This window comes from Pundamilia nyererei, unplaced genomic scaffold (genome assembly GCF_000239375.1).
Source record: "Pundamilia nyererei isolate P.nyererei 1_Seehausen unplaced genomic scaffold, PunNye1.0 scaffold00220, whole genome shotgun sequence".
In the NCBI taxonomy this organism is placed as follows: domain Eukaryota; kingdom Metazoa; phylum Chordata; class Actinopteri; order Cichliformes; family Cichlidae; genus Pundamilia; species Pundamilia nyererei.
Window position 1 is genome coordinate 187,659 of NW_005187621.1, and position 26,599 is coordinate 214,257.

Below are 26,599 nucleotides of genomic sequence, written 5' to 3' on the forward strand. Positions count from 1 at the left end.
TAAAAACACAAGTCATATGTATACAGAAAACACAAATTAAAGCATATATGCAGCAAGAAACACATACACCAAACTAATTCTTAATATATCCTGTACTACTGAAATATAAATGAAGGATTTTTAGATTGTTTAAATTACAGAATATGCATTTAATAAATAACAGTAATATAGGTGCATTTTTTGAAGTCCATAAATTCTCAACAAGTTGTGAGAAATGTCTTTAACGCCTGAATTTACTCAAATTCTATCCAGTCAGTTCAGTATTTCATTGATTATGATTTTATAGGAGAAACAACTAATAAAATCTAGTAGATATTCTATTATTCCTATTCATATTACTGCTACTAAAGGTTAAGCTGTTATGGAGGCCTGGTCCTGCCTCCTGTCCTCAGCTCTGGCCTTGACCCCGCCTTCCTTCTCCTGCCTGCTTGATAAGGCGACCAATCGCCTCCCTGACCTTGCCACCTGCGACCATTACATGTCTCCGCCCCCCTGTCACTCAGGTGACACCCATGAGCACATCAAACACACTGACAGCATCCCTGTGTCATTTTTAACACACAAAATCGAGGTGCTGTGGCTTTGACCTTTGACCTTTCTGAGGATCATCTGGGGGACAAAACATTCATGTGATATTTGCTCATCTTACACAAAAAAAAAAATCAAATTTTGTTTTGTTTCCTTAATGAACCTCACCAGCCCGATAACAGCTGGTCACTGTAATCAAGGAAGCAAAGAATTAACTTGATTATTTTCACTTGCAGCATATGAGACTGGTTTAGCGTGATTGAATCTTACAAAAAGAAACATAATAGTTAGAAAAAACAAAGCTTCATTTATGCAACACACAATGAGACTAAGGAAATGTGGAGCCGTCAGTTTTCTTCATACACAATACTGAGCAGTTGTTAAAATGTACCCTAATATGAGTATTTTTTTTGTTTTGCCGGTGTTCTGAGAATAAAGGTCAATCAAGAATCCCAAAACTCAATTAAAGATGATTCCTGAGCTTTAACCACATGGCTCCAAACACCCGGCACAATAAAAACTAAATCTTATAAAACTCAAACTACAACAAAGATGACAGATAAAACCTTTCTTTTTCTACTCATCATACAGCCACATGACTCCATCATGTTTCCTGTGCTTGAAGATTAAAGAGACTCGGACTCAGATTTGAAGTCTCACACCTGGAGACAGGAATCGGGGGTCTCACCGTGCGTGTCCCAATCCATCCCGCTTTGATTGGAGATGGCAGACGAGGCAGCGATCCAGAGGAGGCCCGAGTCTCTGCGCTGAATGATGATTATGTTTCAAGAGTTTCACGTGGTGAGCTAGAATTCATGTCCAGCCTTTAATAGCGCTCGTTTTCTGCCTTGTTCACTCCATTAGAGGCGAGCAGGGGACCCGAGTGCCGGGCCCGCCGCTAATTACGCCGTGAGGGATGATCGGCGAGGGCTCATTACCGGCAGTGCGGGCCGAAACATACTGTCTCTCTCCGGGCTAATGATGTTGGATCCACGGCGAAGGGAAGCTAGCGCTCACCGCTTCATCAAACATCCAGGGGTTAACGCGGCTGTTGACTTCTCTCTGTCTACCTCTGCAGCGTCTCTTCTCTGAATCCAAACCACCAACGCCACCTCATTAACAGGATATGTACACATTCAGACCATCAGTCACACGACTACAGAAGCTAAGGACGCCACACAACCCAGCAACAGGTTAATCCAAGAAACTAAACCTCTAAAACCTCTGCTGCTTCTTTCAATTTGTTGAAAATGTGATTTTCTCAAGACAAAATGCAGTGCAGGCATGAATTTACAAAATATCTACAGTACTACAACCTAATACAAAAAAGGCAAATTCATAGAGATACCCTTAAGAACTAACTGGTCCAAAGAACTCGCTCTCCTGCAATGTAAAACAAGACAACAGTATTCAATTAAAATTTTTGCATTTAACTTAATATAGTTTCATTATAGTTGTCTTATTTTAATAATTTTTACTAATATAATCGTTCTAAGTTTGAGAACACTCTCGGACAAACAAGGGCAAAGACTCAAGACATGACTCTGAACCTTCAAATCCTTAATTTGGTCACATTGTGATTGTTGTTTCCAGTATAAAGTATTAGCTAATAACATGTCATCAAGACTGCAGTGATATGTCATTTATATGTCCCAGACAGTGCACAGCTAAATACCAGTGTTCCTGTAACTGTGTACAGGACAGTGTAAGGAATGAAGAAATGCTTCACAAATAGATGCATTATGCTTATTTTATTAACACTTGACCAAATGTTAAAATAACTGTGCAGTGCATGTGATACAGAAGGACCTCATACACCATACAGTGTTGTTCAGAGTTAAGCTTGTCAAATAGTGGCGGTCATCACTGATATCACCTTTTCCTTGGATACACAAATAAATGCTGTTAACCAGCCATTAGTGCTACACACCAGTGGAGAGTAAAGGAAAGTTACATCAGCAAGGGAAAAGTTTGGAAGTTAGGAAGGATAAAATCTTCGCCAAATCACAATACGTGGATCAGTGCGCCCCAGGGCAGCTGTGGCTACAATGTAGCATGCCATCGCCAGTGTGTGAATGTGTGTGTGAATGGGTGAATGACTGAATGTAGTGTGAAACGCTTTGGGGTCCTTAGGGACTAGAAAAGCGCTACACAAATGCAGGCCATCCATCCATCCATCCATCGTCATCCGCTTTGTCCGGGGTCGGGTCGCGGGGGCAGCAGCCTAAGCAAAGAGGCCCAGACCTCCCTCTCCCCAGCCACCTCCTCCAGCTTGTCCGGGGGAATACCAAGGCGTTCCCAGGCCAGCCGAGAGATATAATCTCTCCAGCGTGTCCTAGGTCTGCCCCGGGGCCTCCTCCCGGTGGGACATGCCTGGAACACCTCACCCAGGAGGCGCCCAGGGGGCATCCTTGTCAGATGCCCGAACCACCTCAGCTGGCTCCTTTTGATGTGGAGCAGCAGCTGCTCTACTCTGAGCCCCTCCCGGATGGCCGAACTTCTCACCCTATCTCTAAGGGAGAGGCCAGCCACCCTTCGGAGGAAGCTCATTTCTGCCGCTTGTATCCGCGATCTCGTTCTTTCAGTCACTACCCACAGCTCGTGGCCATAGGTGAGGGTAGGGACGTAGATCGACCGGTAAATTGAGAGCTTCGCTTTTACTCTCAGCTCCCTCTTCACCACGACGGACCGGTGCAGCGTCCGCATTACTGCAGCTGCAGCCCCAATCCGTCTGTCGATCTCCGGCTCCCTTCTCCCATCACTCGCGAACAAGACCCCGAGATACTTGAACTCCTCCACTTGGGGCAGGAACTCATCCCCGACCCGGAGTGGGCACTCCACCCTTTTCCGGCTGAGAACCATGGCCTCGGATTTGGAGGTGCTGATCCTCATTCCCGCTGCTTCACACTCGGCTGCGAACCGTTCCAGTGCGAGCTGGAGGCCCTCACCCGATGAAGCCAACAGAACCACATCATCTGCAAAAATCAGAGATGAGATTCTGAGGCCACCAAAGCGAAAGCCCTCCGCCACTTGGCTGCGCCTAGAAATTCTGTCCATAAAAATTGTGAACAGAACCGGAGACAAAGGGCAGCCCTGGCGAAGCCCATCACCCACCGGGAACGAGTCCAACTTATTGCCGGCAATGCGAACCAAGCTCTTGCAACGGTTGTATAGGGATCGAATGGCCCGTAGCAATGGGCCAGACACCCCATATTCCCGCAACACCTCCCACAGGACACCCCGAGGGACACGGTCGAATGCCTTCTCCAAGTCCACAAAACACATGTAGACTGGTTGGGCAAACTCCCATGCACCCTCAAGTATCCTGGAGAGGATAAAGAGCTGGTCCAGTGTTCCGCGACCAGGACGAAAACCGCATTGTTCCTCCTGTATCCGAGGTTCGACTAACGGACGAACTCTCCTTTCCAGCACCCTGGCATAGACTTTCCCAGGGAGGCCATTTACCATAATAATTGGAACTGGAACTGGGAAAGGCCTGAATGGAGGCAGATGATCCACTGTGGGAACTGCAGAGGGAGTTGGCAAAAATAAGACAACACAAATAACTGTTGTTGTCAAACCTAATTTTTTTCCATTTTGGGTGCACGTGAAGGTGAAGATTTAACAGACTCAAAGAAGAAAACACAACATGAACAATCTTTCCAGTCTGTCCTATCAGGGTCAACATGCAAGGACGACCACACTTCAGCTTCCTCACACTGGCTCTCTGCACTGATTTAGCAATATCTAAATTGGCACATACTTATTTTCTGATATCTTAACCTTGCACACTCAGACCACAGGTCTAGTGAGGAGAAGCTTCTAGTTGTCCCAGTGTCCAGACAGAAATATCAGGAGGTCCTTTGCAGGAGCTACTCCTAAATTAAAGAAAAAAACTCTTCTTTGTGCAACAATAGATGTTTTTGGTGTTAATACCATGCAGAGTTCTGATATTATGTTCCTTTCCTTTTTAAATATGTTACTCTTTCAGTGGTACAGTGCTTCGGTCAGCATCTGTTTTCACACACTTAATTTCACTACTATCATTCGTATCTATAATGAAGAATAAAAGAACATGTGAGAGAAATATAGTCGCAAATTTCATCTTCATCACCTCTTCCTGTTCTTATTTCTGTACTGAATCTGACAGTGATGGTGCTAATGTTTTTCTTAAACGATGGACTAATCCTTTAATCTGTGCTTAGATAAAATTGTCTGTCTCCATGAGCTTCCGTGTCATTCGCTGCCTTCTGTCTTTCCCAACTCTCATTACAGGCTCTTACCTGACACAACGAAGCAGAACTAAACACTGCCTGATGCTCAGCCAGCGATCTGTCACAGCTCTTTCAGCTCGCCGCTCAGAGAAGAAAACCACAGAGACTCGAGCATGCAGCCAGTTCAACCGGAAATGTTTTACACCTAAACAATCCAACCGCTCGGAGCAGAAAATGGAGCTCTGATTTGAATTTAGCATTTGATGAAATCCAGGGAGACTTTCTTTTTTTTTTTTTTTTTTTTTTTTTTTTTTAAATGAAAGGGAGACTTTCTAATGAGCCCAGGCTGATTTCATTCACACAGTGACCATTTCAAGCCTGACCTGCTGATGTGTACAGAAACATTTCACAAATAAAACATCAGGATTTTAATGTTTTCAGAAGACTTTTCTTATACTCAGGGGTTATAGATTTACCCGATGTATGCCTTTATTTTCAAACCTGCTTCAAATCTAACTGCTTTTCCAAGGGAAGCTCAATTTCTCAAAAAAAAAAAATCAGAAAATCCTTTTTTAATCCCAAAGTCCATTTTTTAAACAATGTTTATGGTTGGTAGCCTGATATTTCACCAATCCACCACAGAGACACCCTCCAGTGAAAACTCAAAAGCTTTGCAAATAATAGAATGATTCTCTAGGAGGAGTGTGTAAAAGTACATTACCTAAAAAATACAAAAATCAAACCTGAACTACAAGGTCAGTTCAAAATGGCAGACTTCCTGTTTGGTTTTGCATACAATTCTTTTTTACATTTGGGGATCTTACACGAGCCGCCCATTTTTGTACATGCATGAAAAGTAGTGCAAGGGCTTCTGCAGTGGAAGCTGTTCTCCTGCACCACCATTTTCGCCACATCTAATGTGAGTGCCTCATTTCATGTACTTATGACCATGACCGACACCTAAACATCAGCCTTCTGTTTCACAGCGATTCAGCACCAGAACGCGGCTTTCAGTAACAACTCGCAATTTTCACAATATAAATATAAAGAATCATGAAGAACTTTCACAACAACTGTGCACAAATGTAATAAATCTGCTACAGGAAGTAAATCAAAGTATTATCGTTGAATACTGGTGTGAAGATGTGTGAAGTCCTGAACTCTTGTCACATGTAAAGTCTGGAGCTGAACACATATGACAGAGTGCATTTGCTGTGTTTCACGAGTTCATGCAATGTCACATTTATTTCCATCCAGAATTTCATTAATATTTTTTTCCCAAGCTCTCGTACTGATGATGGGAGAAACAGAAAACTTTATATAGTCTTCTCCAACATCCCAAAGATTGTCAGTGGGGTTAAGGGCAGGGCTCTGTGGTGGCCAAATCACTTGTGAAAATTATGTCTCATGCCCGATGAATCCTTGCATTGTCATCTTGAAATTAGCCTAATCATTAGAGAAGAAAATAAATCCACTGATGGAAAAACCTGAGCATTCAGTATCTTCAGGTCCCTGCTGACCTCATTTTTATGGGCATGTAATGTTGCTGAAACTAGACTGAACCAACCGAAGTAAGCCCAGATCATAACACTGCCTCCACAGGCTTGTAGAGCAGGCACAAGGCATGCACCATTTCATCCACCTCTTTTCTTACGGTGATGCATCGCTTTGGAAAAGTGTCAACTCAGACCACATGACCTTTATCCATACAGTCCAGTGTGTACGCTCTCTGGCAAACTGAGGCATTTTTTCTAATTAGCCTCATTGATAGGTGGTTTTCTGTAGCCGTCACAGATAGTGTGTATGGAAACGTTCTTACTTCCACTATTAAACGTAGCCGTGACTTCTAATATTGATATTTATGATTTTATTTCACTAAACTTTTAAGTGTTCACAATCATTCAAGGTTGTTTTTTTTTTCCACAAACACATTTTTTCTTCCAAGATGATGGTTGACAACTATCCTTTCACATTTTAATAATGCACTGAACAGTTCTCAGTCCAGTTTTAGTAGTTTCAGGACTTTGCTTGTTTTCTTTGCTTGGTAAAGGTCGACAATTCGACCTTTTTGAAACAGATTAACAGCTTTTCCATGACCGTGGTCATACAAGTTTAAGAAATCAGAAGCTCACTCATTCACTGCAAATAACCTTCCGAGAAGAAACATATCAATCACCACCATAATGATTTAATGGAAGGACTTACCTGTTTGCTTATTTTCATCTTGGCTGTGCGCTGTATGTCAATTACAAAAATATAAAATTTAAAACATTGAAATTCCCCACAGACATGCCTTTCAGTGAAAAGTTAAGAGGTAATAAGACCAACTAAATATGATGATCGTCTGATGAACTTCCAGAGGGAGTTCGTCAAACGTAATGTTGTTTAAATTGTATAAGGGACACTGTTAACCCCCTTTGAACCACCCATGAGAAGGGGACACTGTGTGAGCTAATTTCTTTATTTTCTTATGTTTTATCCATTTGTTTTTATCCTCGAGCCATCATAGTTTCTTCCTCAGTTTCTGAAATGATGATATTCATGTGTACGACTGCAGGACATAAGAAATACTGGAAATAACTAAAACTACTTAAACTCAGTCTTTCTCACGATGAGGCAGAAATCCCTGAGCACAGGCTGACAGGCCCTCTGATTCATATCAGTGACCTCTCAGCATGTCTGAGTTCATCCTGATGAGACAAACGAGGACAATCCAACAAGGAGAAAACACACCACACGCAGGCGATAAAGACGTTAAACCTGCGGGGCTGTGGAGAGGCTAAAATGAGACGTTTCTTGTGAGAAAACCAAAGGAGAGGCGTTTCAGAGACAAGGCGTTCATTCATGATGAGAAGGCGCACGGCGCTCTCACCCTCGTCTTTCCCTCACAGCAGAGCAGACGGCAGATTTGCAGCGTTCCTTCATGTCACTAATGGAAGCCGACACGGTGAACCCAGAGGAAACCAGAGGCAGCTCTAACCCAATTTTAGTCGCAGTCTCCTCGCATCCTATTTGGGTGATTGTACCAGCAGTAATTAAGGCTGTAATAATTAAATAAGTCTCTTTTAGCCCGAGTGTGGGAGAGGAGGTGAACATCTCGACAGATCTAATTAGCTCGTCTGAAGCCTCTGTTGTTTTTTTCCTTCCTTGACCGTCTGGATGGTTTGCGGTTGCCTCCGATTCTCTGGGAGTGTATACTTACCTGTGTGTTTGTCTGGGCAGAGGTGAAAGGTCAGGCTGGGTGCCTTCACATGCTTAAAGAGGGGGGACGGCTGCTTTCTGTGGGTAATAACAGTCTTTAGAGGGTGCAAGCACACCTGCTCCGTGCTGCTGCAGTGAGGGTTAGAAAGTTGCTTAAGTTTGACTAAAAACTAAAGCCCACCAGCAGCTGTCACAGACCTCCACATGCATTTTTCTGGAGATCATCGCTCTCCTTTGAAGACGTGCTGACACGCTTATAACCCAGAAAACTAGAACAACGTGAGCTACAATATGTTCAAACATGAACATGCAAAAATCATCTGGTTACTTGAATCTGAAGTTGCTCGTGCCCACCAAAAAAATGAGACACACACTTAGCTGTCCTGTCCACAGTTACGATGCACTATTATATGTCACATATGCTGTGCAACACCTAATAGAGCAGTGTACATAATACATATATACAGACTAAAACCTTAATTTAAACAGGTAGTCTCAATGAGGGTGAGATCTTATTTTCAAGAGAGACAAAAACATATCTAAGAGAAACTCCCCCCGAAGAGCATAGCTACACAAAAACTTTGATGTTTTGTGATATTTTTGTTACAACATGATGATGGGAGCCTGTTATGGCATCATTGTGATGTCATACGGCATTGGATTGAAAAAATAAAAAGTGTGTTGTGCAGCTCTCTCCATGTCCTTTCATATGATATGTTACTCAGTATGATTTCTTGAAGTTTCTTTGTCATGGTTAACTTTGACCTTTGGCGCTAACAATGAAGGTTAAGGTGCTTAGCAAGCCTAGGTACACATGTCCCCCAAGGTCTAGCACCTTGCCCAGTTTTCATCAGCTCCAGCTGTTATTGGTATCTACATCACACAAAATTTGAAACTGATATCTAAAAAACTGTGGACGCTAGCAGCACTTGGGTGTTACTTACCCTCTAAATTCTTTTTTGTTTTTCATGTTATTCATAAAACAGCAAAGTGAGATGAGTTTTAAAGTTGGTCTCTATACTCTGGCATCAGCCCAGCCAGTGTAACACATAGGCAGCTAACCCTAGCTTCATTTATCTGCCAGTTTAACTACTTCTGCTCCTTGACTTGTTTTTATGAGTAGGAGATAAACACTGATGTGCTTTCAGTCATTGTTTATGGCAGGGGATGTCTAAACATTTAGTGAAGAGTTCAGCTACAAGTTAGACGTTTTTACATATTTTAGATATTTCAAAAACTTTCTAATTATCCTCAGATTTGTCTCTGTGCTATGCAGATATTTCTTAGGTTTTGCTAAGGTTTTTTTTTTTTACAGCAGGGGGCGCTGCAGCAGAGAGTGGTTTACACTTTGAACGACTGTCACTCATTTCAGGCTTTGGTTTCTCTCAAACTCCCTCAAGAAGTCATTTTGTTCATATTTTCTGCATGTCAAACAGCTCATTGTGGGTAATTAGTTTAAAACGAAGCCAGTTTGTTGCTGCCTCAGGACGAGCACTGAGGTCGAAACAAGACACCCGCTGATCTGGAAATGACTTTCTGCTCCGATTTTGTTCTTAATTTATGCTAAAAGACATTTGGCTGTTTTTAGTAATTGTTTTTTCCTGTTTAAAAGCTAAAATTCAGAATCCAAACAGCTCTTATTTACAGAGATATGTCATCACAAAGACACAAAGCTCCAAACCTTTCTAGAGTTTTTGTCACAATCACAGAGTAAAACAGAAAAATAGAGTCTAAGATCTACTTCAGCACTCCCAGACTCCCAGACCTGTATTTAACCGTCTGCGACCCCCCTGCTTGACTCCTCCGGGCTTCCATATTTAATCTGTCTGCATTTTCAGGTCCAGCTCACTCAAAGCCCCGAAGAGACAGCGAGATGTTTCCCAAACTCCCACAGCTATTACCGAACTGGAACCGCCCTCAGACAGAGGCAGGGAAGTCTGTCTATTTCTCCAAGCTCTCTGTCATCCTACAGGGGGCACTGTGGGTTAATTAGACTTCAATTGGAGCACGTTGAGTTTATTTGGTGGATTTTCTTCCATTTGTGTCAAAGTGTTTCATCATACAACTAATAAAAGTGGCTCGCTGTGTTTTCAAGTTAGAGTTCAATTCAATTTTATTCATACAGTGCAAATTACAACAACAGTTGCCTCGAGGCGCTGTATGTTGTAAGGTAAAGACCCTACAATAACAGAAAGAAAACCGAGGAAATCCCAATAATCACATGACCCCCTATGAGCAAGCGCTTTGGCGACAGTGGGAAGGAAAAACTCCCCTTTAACAAGAAGAAACAGGACTCTTCCAGACAGTGATTATGAGCTTTTAGTCATGAACATAATTATCAAAAAGATTATCAAAGACTCCTGTTGGAAATATCCCCATAAAGCCAGATATTACCACGTCGTCCCCGTATGGAAAGATACTTTTCATGTGATCATGACGTCAGCTCTGCCACCTCTGAGATGCCTCTGATGATGATATACCAAAAACCAACAACACAACAAACTCACTCTAATCAAAGATATTTGGCCTCTCATTTGTACCACTTTTTTCAAAGACTCTTTACAAAATTAAGAAATACTTTCACCACAAGAGGGCAGCATTTTAGCTGGATGTTTAACTGTATAGTTGTCGACTCCTGTAGGAGTTATAAAAATGTATTTTCTAAGTGTGATGGTAACATGAATTATGTACGACAGTTCAGCTGACACTAGCTTGAATAATGTTGGGATTTACTGTAATTTCAATCATGGTTTTTGGATTACTGAGCTCAATTTCTAAGCTAATGTCAGCTGTTGTTGCTCACAGTTGATACTGGAAGCCAAAGACACCCCAATTTTGGTGTAAAATTCATCCTGAGTACTTCACATATAAATCAATCCACAGGTTTTCAAAGACAACCAAATTTGTTACAAACTATTCATATACCAGCTATAAAAAAAATCATCTAAAACAAAAAAAGTTACATAATTTTCACATAAGGATAAATTTGGTTTCAACTTCTTCTCCTAAATAATTACACAGTAAATAAAAAATAGAGGTTATTCCAAGCTGGAAGCATGCACACATCAAAGATAATACTGAGGAAGACTAAAAACGAGGTCGAGAAGATTCAGAGGGCATCATGCGAAGAGGAGTGAGTTAAGAATAATAGTGTTGAGCCAATCCACCAACAGAAACAATCAGCTGTACATCCGAGAAACACAATGTCTGCGTTTCTTATGAGCTGCTGTTCAAATCGATCCACATGAGAACTGATGAACCAAAAGACTGACCCTCCAAGAACTCCAAATCCTGTTTGACAGCTCTGAACAGCACATCTCTTCTTCTCCTTCTAAATAAATTAATAAATTCGGAGAATTCACCAACAGATACCTGGTGGAGATGTTAAATTATCATTCAGCAGCATTTTTGGTCATTTCCTGGGATTATTTGTTGATTTCCTGTGCATCACAGAGCTGATTTTCCCTCTGCTCTCTGAGCTCGATACGAATATTAAACAAACGACTTGTTTGGAGGTTTTCTGCAGAGTGACGATCAATACTGACCCTGCTCGCTGCCAGAAGATACTTAAGAAACTCAATCCCCATCAGACCTCCTTCTCATTGGATGAGCCGCCGTCAGGGCAGGGGCAACCTCGGCGACCAATCAATCGAGCCCCTTTCAGCTCTGATAATCAAAAATCCAATCAGTGTCCTAAATGTTAATTGATCTGGGAGTAGAGCAGCTCAGACTCGAGTTTGAATCTCATAAGAGAGATTCTGGTGCTTTTTAGAATAAAAATTAGGCTTTTTTTTCTGTCCGTTGGTGTCAATCACCCCTAAAGTTTAAGCATTTTACTCTCGTTAGCTGTGATGCAGACCACTGAGAGATTCTGGGAGTTCTCCCTTTGTAAAAGTTTTTTTTAAAAAGGCTGAAAACAGAAACAATTACTAATCTCATGAACCTGATCATCTAATTTTCTGTGAATGTTCTTCAGTGGGATTTCTGAGGGCAGAGAATTAAACTAAGAACCAACAATTTGTTTTTGTCTGTCCTAAATGACTGAAATTTAAATGTTGAACCCAGTAAGATCCATTAGCTTGAATTACCCCATTAATGTTAACCTAATCTTTGAGTGACAGCTCAGTCATGTGGACAATTTGAAGTTCTGTGCAAATTTACTTTCTTTACATAGTGCCAAATGAAACATCTGCTTCAAGACACTTTATATTGTAAGTTTAAGATCCTACAGAAATACAGAAAAAACCCAACAATCAGACAACCCCCGATGAGTAAGCACTTGTGGGAAGGAAAAACTCCCTTTTAACAGGAAGAAACCTCCGGCAGACCAAGGCTCAGGGACCGGCGACCATCTGCCACAACTGGTTGGGGTTGACAGGAGGAAGACAGTAAAGTGAAGTAAAGCTACATCCACACTGGAAGTGATTCATGAGGTGAGCAGGACCAAAGATCAAGTGTTCTCTACTTCCAGGTGAGTGACTGAACCATCCTTTAGTAGGGTCATAATGAAATATTAAGCCTATGAATAATTGGTCGGGTTTTTCTCTTTGATACCTATTTTTGTAAGGCATCACCTAGACCAGGGGTCCCCAATCCCAGTCCACGAGAGCCGGTGTCCCTGCAGGTTTTAGATGTGTCCTTGATCCATCACAGCTGATTTAAATGGATAAATTACCTTAATAAAGTTCTCCAGAAGTTCTCCACTAACGACTGGGGTGCGACTGTGGCTCAGGGGTTTGGGAAGCGTATCTGTAACCGGAAGGTCGCCGGTTCGATCCCTGGGCTCCCTGTCCTGGTCGTTGTGTCCTTGGGCAAGACACTTTACTCTACTGGTGTTGGCCAGAGGGGCCAATGGTGCGATATGGCAGCCTGGCTTCTGTCAGTCTGCCCCAGGGCAGCTGTGGCTACAACTGTAGCTGCTTCCACCAGTGTGTGAATGTGCGAATGAATGAATAGTGGCATTGTAAAGCGCTTTGGGCGCTATATAAATGCAATCCATTATTAATCATGTGATTCAGGTGTGCTGACCCAGGGTGAGCTCTAAAACCTGCAGGGACACCGGCCCTTGTGGACTGGGATTGGGGACCCCTGACCTAGACAAATTAACCTTGGTGACAGGAGAAATCAGCATCCAACTCGATCTCTCGAGTATCTCTTCCACCCTAACCACTGTACCACAGCAGGCTAGAAATTGTCAGATTTGGTCATGACAAAAGCCATCCTTGAGAAAAAAGGCACTACAGACTCTAGATGATCTCAGACATTACTAAACTCCAAATTTCTGGTCCTGAAAGCTGCGTTTTGCAGACTCAGGGCTTCACACGGCCTTCACTTCGTCTTCACTCTGCAATTCTCACTCCTGATGGCGTCTCTTTCCTCCTCCACCGTGTGAGGAAATCCGGCCTGGCATTTAGAGTCTGACGAAAAGGTTGATACGGCCACACTGCTCCACTCTGACTGAATGGTGTCGGGCAGCACTTTGGGCGGCGTCCCCCGGCACCCTTCATCTGTGCATCTGCTTCCTCCTCTGCTCTGCTCCTCATTGTAATTGCTTTTCCCGCCACATCCCCTCCACTTTACAACACGTGGCGCTAATATCAGCAACCTCTCTCAGATTGTGCCATTTAGCTTCTATTTAAATGCTGGGGGGAGGCAATGGTGGGTGCAAAGGGTGGAGGGGCTGAGGTCGGCTGTTCTTCTTCTTCTACATCAAACTGGTTTATCTCGGTAAATGCCCGCCGGCCATTCGCAGGTCTATTATCGCTGCTTGTTGCAGCAACTGATGATCCAACCAGGTAAGCAGCTCCTATTAGAGGAAGCTTCATTTACTGCAGTGCCCCCCATTCCCCCCTAAACCCCTGCCTCCTCCACCTTCAACCCCCTCCACCACCACCACCTCCTCCTCAGGCCCATAATGGATGGTCGTGGTGCTCGACTTGCATGCAGGAGAGGTTTAATTAAATCATAGTCCAATCATAATCCATGTTGTTAATTAAACTGGATAATTTATAAGTACAAAAGAGGGTATTTATTAGCTGCTCTGCGGTGGTGGCAGAGCTGTAACGTGCACGCTCCCCGTGCACGGACACTTACACCTATGCTCCCCGGCCCCCCCTCTCCCTTCCTGCCTTCCAACCTTTTACTATTGATGCCCCCGTGTGATTGATAATGAGACAGAGACTGCTGTACTATTTGTCTAATGGCCGTGCAATTAAATTCCCTTGTAAATGACCCATGCCTCATTTCATCCTAATCTATGGAATTTTGATTGAATTTGTCAGCCCTAATTGAAAAATACTGCTATTTAATGTCTGCATTGCAGTTGCAGATCAGGCCGCCTTTAATGAGATCGTGTCCCAGTGACCCTGAGGAGGAGGAGGAGGAAAGGGAGGGAAGGAGGAAGGAGGAGGAGGGGGAGTGCCCTTGACTCAGCTTAGGAGAAGAGAGGAGGGTCCACTGGGAGATCCGCAGGAGGTCAGGGGTCACCGGGATTCATAAGATGGCCCGTGTGTTCGCCGGCGGCATCGACAAGCTTCGTATTAATTGATGAGGAAGCCATTACAGGATTCATTAGAAGGGAGCTTGATGCCGGCGTGCGAGCAAATATTGTGATTTAGAGCTGTGTTTTGCAGGAGATGGATCGCGGGATAATCACTCCGCCAACGACTTCAGACCTCATCAGGAGCCACGACAACACGAGCCAGAGGACGAGTCAGAAAAAAACAAACTTAAAGCAGATGGAAGAGGCGCTGATGGCAGGATTCAGAGGATTAAAACACAGAAATATGAATTCCCGTGTGCATGCATTACAGTATTTGCAGGCTTTAACATGTCTGTCATTTAAATGCTTAACAGCCTCCCACGCAGACAGCACAGAAGCATCATTAATGGATTAAACTGAATGAGAAACTTGTCTCATTAAATGTATACATTTTGTATGTATTTATTTATTTATTTTACACTGACTCTGCACCTGTGTGAATGGTCAAACTGCCAGATTTCAGGATGATAGGTGAAAGCACTAAATGAAGGCCTGCTTTAGAAGATCCTTCGATTAAATTAACACAACGTCTCATTTCACATATTTGCTTATAAGCTACTAACGTCTGTATAACCAGACTTCAGTTTTTGTAAATGAACAGCTAAACAAACAGCAAGGGCCTTGGGTAGGTTTGGTTAGACTGGTGTTAACCAGTAGGAAGCCCCCAGCTGGTCCAAACTAACTTTAAAGGGTAGGTTAATATTGGCTTCATAATGCAGTGCTTTACATACATTTCCTTCACACGTGAAAGATCCCTAGTTTGAGGCCAGTAGGAGATGCAAATCCCTTTGGGGTTGCATCACGAAAAAGCATCCAGAGTAAAAATCTGCCAGATTAAAAATACAGTGCAAACCCCGGTGAATAAGGGATCAGATAGGAATCTTTAACGGGCATATTTAATGTTTCAGCCACTGATGGTGCCATATGTAAACACTGACATCAACATTTACACAAGCACCGGGCGCACGCCAGAACGCCATCTCTGAATGATAGCTGAAAAAAATCTTTGCATCACTGCTGGTACTGAGGAAACAGAAGTCTCATCTTTCCAAGCCGTTGAAGCGTTTCTCTCCTCATAAATCTGAAGTACCACTGAAATGGTGGTAAAAACTACACAATCACACACTCCTGTCTTCAGCCTGAGAGACGCATGACCCACTGAAACAAAACCAGTGAACGTGAGGTCATGTTTTGTTGCCTGCTACCATTCACAAAGGTGACAACAGCAGGTATCAAGTGGACTTGCGCTGGCAGTGGTTCCTGAAGAGTTGTGCACCTTTTGGACTCATATGCCACAAGAGAAATGTCAATTTAGTCAGTTATAACCAAGATTTTAAGGAGAATTTAAATGGACCTTGGTAAAAGTAGCTAAAGGCTTAATCTTAACCATCATTACCCACCCAAAGCTATAAATCAGTTGGCAAACCAAGAGATCATAAAACACAAGCCAAAAACAGAAAGGAGGAAAAATGTCAGTGTCAGTCTAAGTTATGGCTAATGGTTTGGGTGATTCATGTTTTTCTTACGTTTGGAAACATCTGGTTTATGGCATTTATTTTGGTGTCTGCATCATTAACATTTTGGATGATTTACTAGTGATACATTCTCTCAGATAAAGGTAAATGACAACAAACTCTCTGTTGTCTGAGCAGGAACTGACCTTTCTGATTATTAACTAATGACTGCTCAAACCAGAGGTGCCAGACAGGAGGCAGAGCAAACCTGAGTCAGTCTTCATTTAGTTTAAAGACTCACTGAAATGAAAACTGCTCACTCTGAAATTAATTCATGTTTTTTTATGCTAAATATGTGTAAAATTAAAAAAAAAATTGTTTCCAGGGTGCAGTAAGTAAGGACGCTGAACACTTATGAGAGATTTTGGAACCAAGTGTGAGACAAACAAAACATTAACTGTGGGAATACATTTAGAAAAACACATTCATCACTAGGAAAATCAATGCCAAGGAGCAGTGAAGCTATTTGGACCTTTCAAAGAGAGTGCTCTTTTTTTTTTTCTTTTAACATTTTACCCATCAACCCAATTATTCTTCAAACTTTTTGTCTTTGATGTTGTTCTGCTTTAAAAAAAAAATCTAAATTATGTGTAACAGTGTCAATTTTAATAAACTGCCCAATATAAATTTTAACTAGAAGTGTCATAATTCAAAGTCTGACCAGATGGTGGCAGAGCTGTCTAGCTGTTCAAACACTTAAACACAATGATACAGAAATGTGTCTGTTTGTATGGACGTTTGTTTCTACACAAGTAATATAATAATATCATAACTACAATTTTAAGTACTTGTACTTAAAATTTGTAGATACAGCATTTCTTTTATTACTTTGCTGAAACTATACAAATAAATGGAAAATGTGTATGAATATAAGTCCTAAAACAGTCCTGTTTGCTCCCACCTGGTGAATCATAAAAAGTTGCTCAATTTAAAAATGAATAAATAAAGTTTAATTGAGCTTTTGTGATTTGTGTTTCTACAAAGTATTTAATCTTTTTTTTAAAGACCACAATAATATAAGGACAAATATACTTACAGCAGTTATCATTTATACAGGTCTTATTCACATGAGTGCTGCTACTTTACTCATACTGGGTCACTCACAGCACCACCTACGTGAGCCATGTTCCCACAGCTATGGCCTGAATAAACGAAACAAAATTAGTAGTAGTAGTGCAAAGGACTTGGTTTGAGTCCATATGTGAGTGACCTGAGTGATGAGGGTTACTCAGACCATGGCTTAGATTGGTGACATGAGTGGGCGGGTAGTGGGGTGTGGGGGAAATAGTATTTGTTAACAGTCTGAATAGTTCATGGGAAGAAGCTGTTTGTGATGAGAGGAGAAGAAAGAAAATTAGCTTCTGCCAACACTCAGACCATTTAAAGCAGCACAGCATCAAGATTTATATTCTGTTATTTTTTATTTTACTAAGTGGTGGTGTTCCACAGAGCTCCATATACGATTCTATTTTTGTTTGTTTTTTAAATTGTACAGCCTTCTACGTGGGGGCTTTCTGTGTGAATTAAGGTAAATGTCAGTTTATATGCAGATGATACTCTGATTTATTGAAACGTGTGCAAACATGCAGGATTGTAATTTAAATCATCATCATCTGCATATAACTTGATATTCACCTAATCACCAAGTGGGAACATGGACAATTAAAAACAATTTGTATTCTATGGTTTAACTTTTAAATGAGCTGGTGTTTAAAAAATGGTTCATCCTTATCAGGGGGCTTATGTATATCTTTATTTGCAGAACTGAAAATTTAATTAAAAAGATGTGGACCTAATAGTTATTCAGTTTTCCTCAATTTTGAGTGCATCTGAAACTCTTTGGGATTATTAGCACTACACTGTATGATCGATTTTATGAATACAATGCATCATGTTAAGCTTATTTAGTCATGAATATATGTACTGCAAATGATGAAAGTTTATGACCTCTTAAAAGATAGAATAAAAAATATTTTAGTCCAAAATAATCTTTCAGTGTGCTTTTCTGTATTAAACCTGGGTGATAAAGTGCTGGAGCATTACAATGTGATATGACAACAAGACAAACAGACAAACTTCTGAATCATAGTGTCTGGATTTAGCTGCTGAAATAACAAGACAAGACTGCCGCCATCGGGTGAAACTACAAATTACAGAATTAATTCTTAGCACGCTTTTACAGAAAACCTTTCTCTATGCCAGCAGTCTGATCTGACCCAGAAAAAAAGTCAATTCTCTGCCATCTAATGTTTAAAAACAAACATATATGATTTGGTTGTGAAAGGATGGATGTCATCACAGATGTAGGTGAATGTCAGGCACCAAAGAGGCTTTTAACTCTCAGCCAGAGAAGGACAAAGAAGCTTTGACTTTAAGCCTGCTCTCCAGCCTTCAAGGAGGAACATGAAGCAGCTACAACACTCTGATGAATGTCCAAGAAAAAAAATGAATTGAACTAAAGCATCTTTCCTCTGTGTCTACAAAAAGGCTCTAAACATCACCGTGCACATAAATCCTGCAGCTCAGGAGCTCCGATTATTTGCCGGATCACTATTACCTGGTGATTTATGCGGATTTTTAAATGATCTGTATCTGTAGCTTATTATTTACAATGATGTGTTTTCTCGGGCCTAAATGGCCCGAGGCTCCACTCTGTGTAATTGCCATTCATCCAGGATACCAAAGCCGCCCTATCGCGTCATCTCAGCCAGCCAATCATCGCGTAGAGCGCGGGGAGTGGGGAGGAGCCCTCTCGGAGAAGGCAGCGCAATTAAACTGAGGGGAGCGCAATTTAAATCCAAAACAGTGCTGGACGCGCGCCGAGTGGGTGAAAAAACACACACGCTTACAGACACATACACCGAGGACACACACAAACCCACACCGTGTCAGCGGATGAGTAAGGGAGAAGAGCCCGCTGCTGTGACACCGGGTCCGGTCAAGTTGAAGTGGAGCGGCGCGGGACCCTGAGGTGCGCACTGTGCGTCAGTGCGAGCGGAAACACGCACAGTGGATTCTCTGGTTTTGTTTTTTGTGTGGAAACTAAAATCAGGAGGAAGAAGTGTTGCTCTCTCGGCTTCTCTTCGGGACTCTCTCTCCTCCGCCGCACTGATGGGATGCTCTTCTCTGCTGGGATTATCGCTCCTCTGAGCCTCTGTGGGCTTTCCTCACAACGGCGGTGACCCCCGCGGCTCCTCCGCCCGCAGCGACTCCTCTCCGGTCTCCTCCGAGCTCCAGCGGTCGTTCATATGAGCGCAGCGTTCAGTCCGTCCTTCATGGTGATGCAGCGGCCACTCGGAAGCACCACCGCCTTCAGCATTGACTCTCTGATCGGGGGGCCACCTCAGCCCAGCCCGGGACACTTCGTCTACACCGGGTACCCGATGTTCATGCCATACCGGTCGGTGGTGCTCCAGCCGCCCCCACCGCCACCCCCGGGCCTCCAACAGGCGCTCCCCACCGGACATCACCCGCACCCCCAGATCCCGAGCCTGCAGAGCGGCTTCTGCTCCAGCCTGACGCAGGGCCTGACGCAGGGCATGGCGCTCACCTCTACCCTCATGGCCTCGCTCCCCGGCGGCTTCTCCCCGTCCCAGCAGCACCAGGAGGCAGCCAGGAAGTTCGGCTCTCAGGCACTGCATGCGGTCTTCGACAAAGCTCAGGAGCTGCGGCTGGACGCGGAGGACGGAAAGAGCTTCCTGCAGGGGAAGGAGTCTGCGGCGCTGCCGGGTTTCCACGACACGGACACGCCGGTACACGCATCCACAGGTAGGCGGGTTCCTCATCCCGTTTCCCGCTGAAAAATTCATCATTTTATCTGATTTCAGTGAAGGAAAAAAATCCTAATTTTAAAGACTTTAGTTCGTTTGATGAGATGTTAATTTGAGAAATAAATGAAGCTGAAACCCGAGAATATTTCCTCATTGTTTACAGAGTTTCACGTGTTTAAACAAAAACCGTCCAGGTTTGATCTGTTTTATTGAAGCAAGAAATTAACTAAAAAAATCTGCTTTTTAACGACGATTTTCAAAAAGAAACTGGGACATTTAAATTTGATTTTCTTCAGTGATTTTAAACGTTTTTATTTGCGTTTTCAAAATAAATTATTCGGGAATTATTCGCAGGCCCAGCGCTCATTTTTAATTTCTGTAAATCAACATTTTAAAGCTTTAAAAGAAATAACAATAATAACAATAATTGATTAATTTTAAAAACCAAACTTCACAATTCTCATAAAAGTGGGATCCATGTGGGTCGATTTAATCTCTAATAATTATTGAAATTATTCTGATTGATTTTTGTCTTTGCCGATAAATCATCCTGATTTGAATGTTCACTGACAGGGGAGAAAAAAAATCCTGCGCCACCGCTTTTATTGCTTCCTCATATAAAACAAACACATTTGTTCCCTCTCGGGTCCCTTATTTGTGATGATCTCTGACACATTAGAGTGTCACGCTGAGGGGGAGGTGCGGGGGAAAGGCCGCGCGGAGACACTCCGCGCGTAATTACGCATGAAAATAAAAATCCTCACGGAGCGCGTTCTTTGGAGCCACACTAACCTCATGATGGATATTGACACGAGACACGACAACTGCACCCCTAACCCCACCACGCACATACCTCCACCCCCAACGCAGCCACCGCCCTCCTCACCCCTTCAGCTTCCACACGTCACAGTTTCGCATTAAAAATGTAAATCTAACCTCATATTTAATTATTCTAACAGCATCTCCTCCTAACATATCTCTCACAGAACTTTTCTTCTTAACATATTTAGAAAATATAAAGTTTTTGGCTTTTACATGTTAATCAATTTCCCCCCAAACACGCGGAGCATTTAAAGAAATCTTAAATGCACATTTTCGCTCATTTCTTACATGTAATAGCTGTAAATTAAACTTTGCGATTAGTAAAAAGTGCAGATTGTGAGAGAAAATTATTTTATTGGGTCGCTTAATTTATTATTCAGAATTAAATAATCAGAAATCTTTTATAAAGAAGCATCAAAACTGTGAAAATAAAAGGGGAAAACGGAAGAAGCGCGTTTAAATATTTTGTTGACTTTTTGTCACTTTTGTTTCTGCCTTAAACTGATAAAGTTTGTTGGTTTTGTTCTGGTCTCACTGGTGGTGCTGTGTGTCCCTCCTCTTCCTCACAGTGAGAGCACACAGCAAAGAAGACTCCAAGGAGGAGGAGTGCGGCCGAAAGGACGAGAGCTTCTCCATGGACAGCGACCTGGACTATAGCTCGGACGACAACCTCACCTCCATGTGCCACAAAGAGGACGGAGACGGAGGAGGTCTGGATGAAGGCCCGCACCTGCACGGGCCCCCCGGCGGCGGCTCCGGGACGGGAGGAGGAGGCGCGGGGGGCGGAGGCGGCGGGAAGAACCGGCGGAGGAGGACGGCGTTCACCAGCGAGCAGCTGCTGGAGCTGGAGAAGGAGTTCCACTGCAAGAAGTACCTGTCCCTCACCGAGCGCTCCCAGATCGCGCATGCGCTCAAGCTGAGCGAAGTGCAGGTGAAGATCTGGTTCCAGAACCGGCGCGCGAAGTGGAAACGCGTGAAAGCTGGAAACGTGAACAACAAGTCCGGGGAGCCGTCCCGGAACCCCAAAATAGTGGTGCCCATCCCCGTGCACGTGAGCCGCTTCGCAATAAGGAGTCAGCACCAGCAGATGGAGCAGGCCAGACCGTAGAAGAAGAAGCGGGAGGACCGAGGCCGGACTGAGAGGCCGCGAGCCGCGTTTAAGGGGGGAGGGGTTGTTTTATTGTGAAAATATCGGATTCAAGATTTTCAAAAATCGCAGAACTCATTAAAAAAAGGAAAGAAAGAAAAGAAAGAAACGTGAATGAGTTTAATGTGATGGGTTTATTATTTTTTATAGTTTCTATTTTAACAGATTTCGTTCATCGAAGCTTAGAGAAAAGAAAAAATATCAAATGAAGTGAATGAAACTGATCTGAAAATGTGACAAATTCAAACATAAAGGAGGATAATTCAAAATAATCATGTGATTATGTTTCATGAAGTAAAATCTTTAAAAATCTTCTCACCGCAGCGCTATTACTTTCGGTATATCTTTGCGATAATAATTATCTTTATTACATTTCATTTGATTTTTATAAAATAAGTTTACATCATTGAAGTGAGAAATCAGAAAAAATAAAAAGTAAAATCTGAAAATAATTATTATTCATCACTGTTTAAAGAGGTGCGATTCTTTTCTCTCTTTTTTTTCTTTTTCAAACTGCGGCACCGATGCAAGAAAATTCCGCTTTTTCTGAACGGAGTTGGTTTGATCATAAAACACTGTGGACATCTCCACAAACTAGGAACCCGACTGACTGCAGAGGCTGACTCCGGACTTCTTCTTCTCTGCAGGAAGTTAAAAAATAAATAAATAAAAGAACACCTGAAGCCTGAGCGCGTGACTGAGCGGCACCAAAAACAAAAAAGAGACAGAGAGAAAATTGCGGCAGGAGGAGGAAGACTCAGACTGACGGGTTGTTTCGGCAACATGTTGATCAACCCACACCCTCTCCCCTCCTACCCCCACATGTACATACTTCCGGGACCAAGCAGAGGAGTCGTGTGTTTCTGTTTGTTTGGATTGAATGAAGCTGCTAATTTATTTACACAAAACTTGTGACGAGAAACAAAAAAAAGATGAATTAAAGTGTGAATTAAAAGATGATCAGATGTTGAACAGCTGCAGTGTCTCCATTCATGCCCGGAAATCATCTTCATCTTCCTGCCACTTTAGTTAAACTAAATAAATAAAAAACACGGGCATTTTTTTTACCAACATCATCAATGACAGCTAGGCCGGAAGTTTGTATTTTTTTTTACAAAATAAATGTCTAGATTATTATTATTTTTTATTCTGAAGGCCTTAAAGCTGATTTCAGACATGAAGGAAACGCAACAACGCTGAAATGAGTCAGAAAAACTAGGTTAAAGATTAAATTCTAAAACGTTTTATTATATTTATTTATAATTTGCTTTAAACTGCAGTTTGAGTGCACTTTAAATTTTAATTGTTAAAAAAATGAAAACAGTATTACAATGTCGTTAAACTTTGATGTGTGTTCAGCCTGTTGCGCGGACTGAATTGCGCATTCTCGTAGCATATTAACAAAGTTTCAGGCAAACGGGAGCGCGCCATGGCGTCTCCACCGAGAGCATTATCCTAAAACATCAGCGGCTAAACAAAAAAAGGAAGAGAAGAAATTCACCTGAACGTGACGTCATCCCACCAGCTGCACGTGCCTGCATGGCGGCGATGGTGGTTGAGGTGGGGGGCGGCATGAGGCCTCACGTTCTCGCCTGATATCAGAAACTGCGTCCTGATTGGCTCTGAAGTTTACCTGAAACAAAATTAAATCCTCAGAGTGAAACAGTTTGGATGTAGATGCGCCTGTGCGCACTGACGCATGCGCTGTTTAGGCCTATTATCACATTAAAAAAAATAATCTCACCCTTAAAACATTCCCCTTTTCAGAGTGGCTTGAAGAAAAGGAAACGTGGATACAGTTGCCCGTGATGTTTTTTGATGTTGAAGCCTTTTCAGGTATATTATATTGATAAAATGAAAATTTATTGCACATTTCAGACTCTTAATGAAGAAAATAACAAAAGTTCTTCGGGTTGTTTTCACTTGTAAAATTACAGTAATTTAACGTTTACTTAGTCTGTTTTTATACAGAAATGCGGGAAATTTAAAGGTACATTTCCGACACTTTTACTCCTCAAAATACTGGCACCGTCACACTCTATACAAGAAAAAATGTTCTCATGTGCAGCAGCCTGAGTCAAATCCATCATCTCACCCACAATTAGCAATTTGGCCAAATCTAAATGAATGACTGCATCTTTAAATCTAGTTTCTTTCTGCTCTAACGTTAGCTTCCCGCTTAAATTCTACAGTTTCTACATGGACCCTGGTTATAAGCGAGGAAGTAAAGGCTCTGTCTTCACCCGTTGCGTAATTGTGATGATTGTCGTGATGTCAGAGCTGTGGATGAGGAATTCTGAATTAATGTGACTCTAAGTGTCAATAAAAACCAGATGTGAGCTCAGAGTAAGGCGACAGAAACCTAAATCCGGACTGGACCCTGCACAGTGTGAACAGTCAGCGCTGCCTGCGACTCTAATGACTTTTTTTCTTTTTTTGCAAATTGTAATCAACTCGAGCCGTCGCAGGCGACTGATAAATGAGACCCGGGGGATCAGCCTCAGCCCAGCTACCCCCGCCTCCCTGAATTAACACCAACTCGCCCGGCTGCAGCTCAGCTCCTGCTGATTAATTCTGACGTCAAGGAGGCCAAAACGCATCTTCTCCTTCTTCTTCTTCTGTGGTGGTCACCACGATTCCCAGAAGCCCTTGGAAAAGCTGACAGATTCTCTCATTCAAAACTCCCACTGAAAAAATCCCTAATTTTAAATTTTCATCAAGCAATAACTTGTTTGAGTTTGATGTAATAAAAACTCTTTTTAGGACCTAAACAACAACCCCATCCCTTCTCTCATTTTAGATTTCCATCCCACAATAACCGAAAACAAACAAGTGAGTTTCTATTAATGACAAAACAACAAATATATTGATTTCTGAATCTTTAACACTCTGGAAAATGTTAACTTTAGCTTTTCGAAGCTAAAACTTTTAACATGATTGAGTCTCTCAAACTCCAGTTAAAAAAATCCCTAATTTTAAATTTAAATAATTCAAAAATTGTCAGGTTTCTTATAGAATAATAATAATAATTTTGAGTAAAAAATAAACAAAAAGAGACTTTGCTTGAGTGTCACCTGCTGATGAAGATACCATAACAATGGACGAAAGATGCTAAAAATCTAGTAGGTACATATCCAACAACTGAAAAATTTGTGCTTTAGTGGTGAGAAGTAAAACCTCATTTTGGTGTAAATCTAACACCGCATTCTGACCCTTCCATCTAAATGTCACAGCAGAAACTGAGGCTCATCAGACCAGGTAACATTTATTTTTATCTTCTATTGTCAAGTTTTGGTGAGCATGTGTGAATTGTGAGCCGCTTTGGTCTTCTGCTGCTTCTACATGTTGTGTGGTCAGTGATGCTTGTCTACATACTGTGGTTGCAATGAGTGGTGATTTTAGTTGCTGTTGCCTTCAAAGAAGTCTGGCCATTCTCCTCTGACCTGGGAAAAGATATTTTCTCCCAAAGAACTGCCGCTTACTAGACTAACCCTAACCCTCACTCTTTTGGCCCATTCTCTGCAAACCTCAGAGATGGTTGCGGGGCAAAATCTCAACCATTCTTAAACTTTGACTTGTTTCATCATTTTAATGATTTGTGGGCTAACCAGAACTAATGAACTTTGTAAAGTACCACATCAGAGTGGTTTATGTGGTTTTATGTATACTTTTACATTATGGTAATACTCGTTCGCCACCTCTTACACCACAAATAGAGAAAACTAATATAAACCAAAGTAAAATTCCCACAGGTGTGACCAGGAAATGAAAGAAAATATGAAATACATGCCTAAATATTGAAGAAATCCACTTCAAAAACACTGACCACACACACACTTCAAGTTATAATAAGAAGCATTATTCTTGTCTTTATTGAAAAGAGACACATTACAGTAGAAGACTCTGTATTAGGTAGAATTTTCATACAACGGTACTGTACATCAAACAAAAATTCAATAACAATAATAACAACAACATCAACAACAATAATAATAATTATTAGATTAACAGTGACAATAAGAACAATAATGTGTCTGGATGATAAATCAGAACAACAATAATAAAAAGTGGATGGAGAAAATTATACAAAAATGTAGGTTTAAGGGGGCTGAGTCTTCCTCGAGGGGTGCATTTATAAATAATGTAGTGGACAGCCCAGTTGGGTGGGGTTAAGGAGGCTACATGAGGTAACACAACTAGACATTGACCATATTATTTCTTCGTTCTGTTGATGTCTATGTACAAGTGTTGGCGGTGGCGAGAGCAGTGCAGACATATTAACGCAGTTACCATGACATAATTTATCTACACGCAGGCGGCTTCAGCCGAAAGATCCTAGGCTAGGAAACATATTGCGCCATGCTACTGGCCACTGAGCTAACTGACCGCTAGCTGGAGCTTCACAGCACGTTTTAGCTTCAAAATATACACAAAAACAGATATTTTCTATGTTTTCTCCTCAATTATGAGACTAAGAAAATGTGAACGGAACAACAGAAACATCTGTGAAGAGTCAAGTCTTCATATTCAAGGAGATACAGCACCCCATATGCTCTGCTAGCAGAGTTTAGCTAGCTGCTCTTCACACCATGTTTCTATTATCCACATATTGTTTTCATGTTCTGCTAAACTTCTAATGGAAAGCAGATGACTGACTTAGATTGTTTACTTGGAAGCTGGGAAAATCTTTTTTAAAACAATGTTTGTCACAGTTTGCATTTTTATGGTGGGAAGTTTAGCTTATGCCCCTCTTCCCCTCACTTAGCTTAGTTCAGTTAACATATCTACAGCTTATGAGCCTCGATGTTTCGATTCTCTATTCCTATTTCACTATTTATTTGATTAATATTTAAAAGGGGAAA

The 26,599-nt window shown here is 42.0% G+C and overlaps 1 protein-coding gene across 1 annotated transcript; it reads left to right on the forward strand.

Annotated features, from left to right (window-relative positions):
• The first annotated feature begins 18,854 nt into the window (after positions 1-18,854).
• Positions 18,855-21,936, forward strand: gbx2 (gastrulation brain homeobox 2). Its single transcript, XM_005748359.1, has 2 exons — positions 18,855-19,766; positions 21,160-21,936. The coding sequence occupies exons 1-2, from the start codon at positions 19,247-19,249 to the stop codon at positions 21,696-21,698; spliced, it is 1,059 nt and encodes a 352-aa protein (XP_005748416.1). The 5' UTR covers positions 18,855-19,246; the 3' UTR covers positions 21,699-21,936.
• The last annotated feature ends 4,663 nt before the right edge of the window (positions 21,937-26,599 follow it).

Excerpts from the sequence above, each read along its gene's own strand:
- gbx2 (XM_005748359.1), top strand. The coding sequence starts at position 19,247 with ATGAGCGCAGCGTTCAGTCCGTCCTTCATGGTGATGCAGCGGCCACTC. Across the intron at positions 19,767-21,159 it reads GCCGGTACACGCATCCACAG|TGAGAGCACACAGCAAAGAA; the intron begins GTAGGCGGGTTC and ends TCTTCCTCACAG.